General features: G+C 44.7%; 1 protein-coding gene across 1 annotated transcript in view; it reads right to left on the bottom strand.

Moving 5' to 3' along the window:
- Positions 1-2,297, bottom strand: part of LOC118331701 (glutamate receptor 1-like) — a 76,748-nt gene that overhangs the window by 12,343 nt on the left and 62,108 nt on the right. The window contains exons 9-13 of the mRNA XM_035666767.1: positions 1,704-1,814; positions 1,411-1,617; positions 841-1,056; positions 600-723; positions 310-457 (exon numbers count right to left, since the gene is read on the bottom strand). Of these exons, the coding sequence (XP_035522660.1) occupies positions 310-457; positions 600-723; positions 841-1,056; positions 1,411-1,617; positions 1,704-1,814 (806 nt within the window). The remainder of the gene's footprint in view (positions 1-309; positions 458-599; positions 724-840; positions 1,057-1,410; positions 1,618-1,703; positions 1,815-2,297) is intronic.

A 2,297-nucleotide genomic window follows, 5' to 3' on the forward strand; every position in this document is an offset into this window, starting at 1 on the left:
AGCTTAGCATAAAGACTGGAAGCGAAGTCTTGAAATAGTTCAAACATGTAAAACCACGACTTGTTTGTTTTACATTTCTGTTTTTGTACAGATGATATAAGATATAGCATGTTAATCAGTGAGCTTTAGAACTTTATATGAAGACTTTTTAACTTGCCAGGCTAGCTGTTTCCCCCCGTTCCCACTCTTTATGCTAAGCTAAGATTAAAAACTATAACAAAGAGTATTAATATAATAATATATTACTCTATATTAATACTCTGTTTATCTGTTTGTGTTATTTCCTGGTTGGGACATGTGATGTCCTACCTGGGGGAGATGTCACAGCCCTGCTGCATGAAGGCCCCGAGTGAGAACCAGAGAGAGTTAAAGATCCCAAAGTCATTGCTGTGTTCTGGAGCCTCTTTTTCTTTCTGCTGGTTCTGGTTCTGGTTTTGGTTCTGGTTCTGGGAGTACCCTGAGGAACAGAATCAGATCAAACAGGAAAAAACAACAACGCATTAAAATCCAGTTTTACATGTTACTGAATGAAAGTAAACACGATTAAAAAAAGAGGTTTCAATGGCTTAATGATGATGATGATGATGATGATGATGTACCTGGAGAGTGAGCGAGCTCAGAGGATGAAGTCGGCAGAGCTCGTCGAGAGGCAGAGGAAGGCAGAGTTTCATCTTCATCATCTTCATCTTCACCCTTCCACTCATAAGGACTGAAACGACTCACCTGAGACAAAAAGTACACAGCTGCCTGCAGTAAATGTACACAGGTAACAGCTGTATGCAGTAAAAGTCATTTTTCACACACAAACACACTTATAAACACACACACATACACACTCACCAGGAAGAGCACCACGCTGACCCCGATGTAGGCGAAGACGATGCACATCCAGATCTCGTAGGCCAGCGGGTCGAGGAAGGAGAAGACGCCCGGTTTGGACTTTGTGGGTTTCTTGATCATGATGGAGATTCCCAGAGACATGAAGGGTTTGGTGAAGTCGATCACCTGCTCTCGCACCAGAGTGATGGTGAGCGGGGCGACTGCCACGTCGGCCTTCTGCAGAGAGAGAGAGAGAGAGAGAGAGAGAGAGAGAGTTACAGATACAAACATCACTTATTTATGCTTGTGTGTGTATTAGTTTTACTGCAGTGTATTCTGTAACCTCACAGACTCATGTTGGTTGATGATGTGCTCCTGGATTAGATCATATTTCGATAAATGGACAAACGAATGAATGAATGAAAACTGATATTAATATTAGTAAAAGGATGAAACAAAGTCTCTGAGGTTTCCAGAACCTGCCTATATAAGGTTGGCAAGTAAAAATAAACAGTACGAGCACAGCGACTGTTGACTGTGGTGGATTATTCTGCTCTGCCCCCTCTGTGGTTGAGATCTGGTCACACTCACCCCGTACACCAGTTCTCCCACCATGCCGTTCCACATCTTTGTTTCGGCGTCTCGGGCGCCGTACTTGCCGTCGCCCACCAGCTCGAGCCGGTAGACGAAGCCGACGTGTTTGGCGATCTCTGAGGCCAGTTCGGCGCAGTAACCTTCGTACCTGTCGTTTCCTTCAAACTGCTCGTGGTTCTTCTTCAGCATCATGTACGGGGCTTCCTGTAAGGAGACAGACGGCGTTCACATTAAAAACCACAGGAAGGTGAAGGTACGTTGTGAATGGCGTCACGTCTTCCCAGTCTTACCAGGATGGTGGTCACTACGTATGTTCTGTTCTGCAGACCGTGGAACTCCTCCACCACCGGCCGGTAGATGTTGGTGTTCACGTAGCCTCTCCTCTCGTTCCAGAAGCCGATCTGAACACACAGCAGCAGAGTTACACTACAGTACCGTCATCTGTGTGTCCATCTGTGCTGTTTCTACTCTGTTACTCTCCTCGTCTGTCACTTCTGGTTTTGTTTTAAAGTTTTTTTCCCAAGTGACGAAAAACAAAAGATCAGTTTTCCAAAATGCTAACCCTTGACGAGGATCAGAGGAAGGATGAGCGGTGACGTATAGTTTGGATGTTCTGAAGTGGGGTGTATAGCAGGATACAAGGTTATAACACAGGATTGTATAATGATGTTCAGGTCATAGTTCCCTTTATGCAACTCGTAAAACAAAATACACACACACACACATATATATTACCGACAGTAGACGGCGGTCAGCATGCAGCCAGTTTGGGGAAGCAGACGGGGGCAGTAAAGCAACTATACCATTATTCTCCTATGGTACGGCGCCTTACATGCACTCTTCCATCATTGTTTTTGAAGTGAAGTTAGAGTTTACTCATCTAG

This window comes from Morone saxatilis, unplaced genomic scaffold, assembly GCF_004916995.1.
Source record: "Morone saxatilis isolate NCDOM2014 unplaced genomic scaffold, NCSU_SB_2.0 Contig20, whole genome shotgun sequence".
NCBI classification, from domain to species: Eukaryota; Metazoa; Chordata; class Actinopteri; family Moronidae; genus Morone; species Morone saxatilis.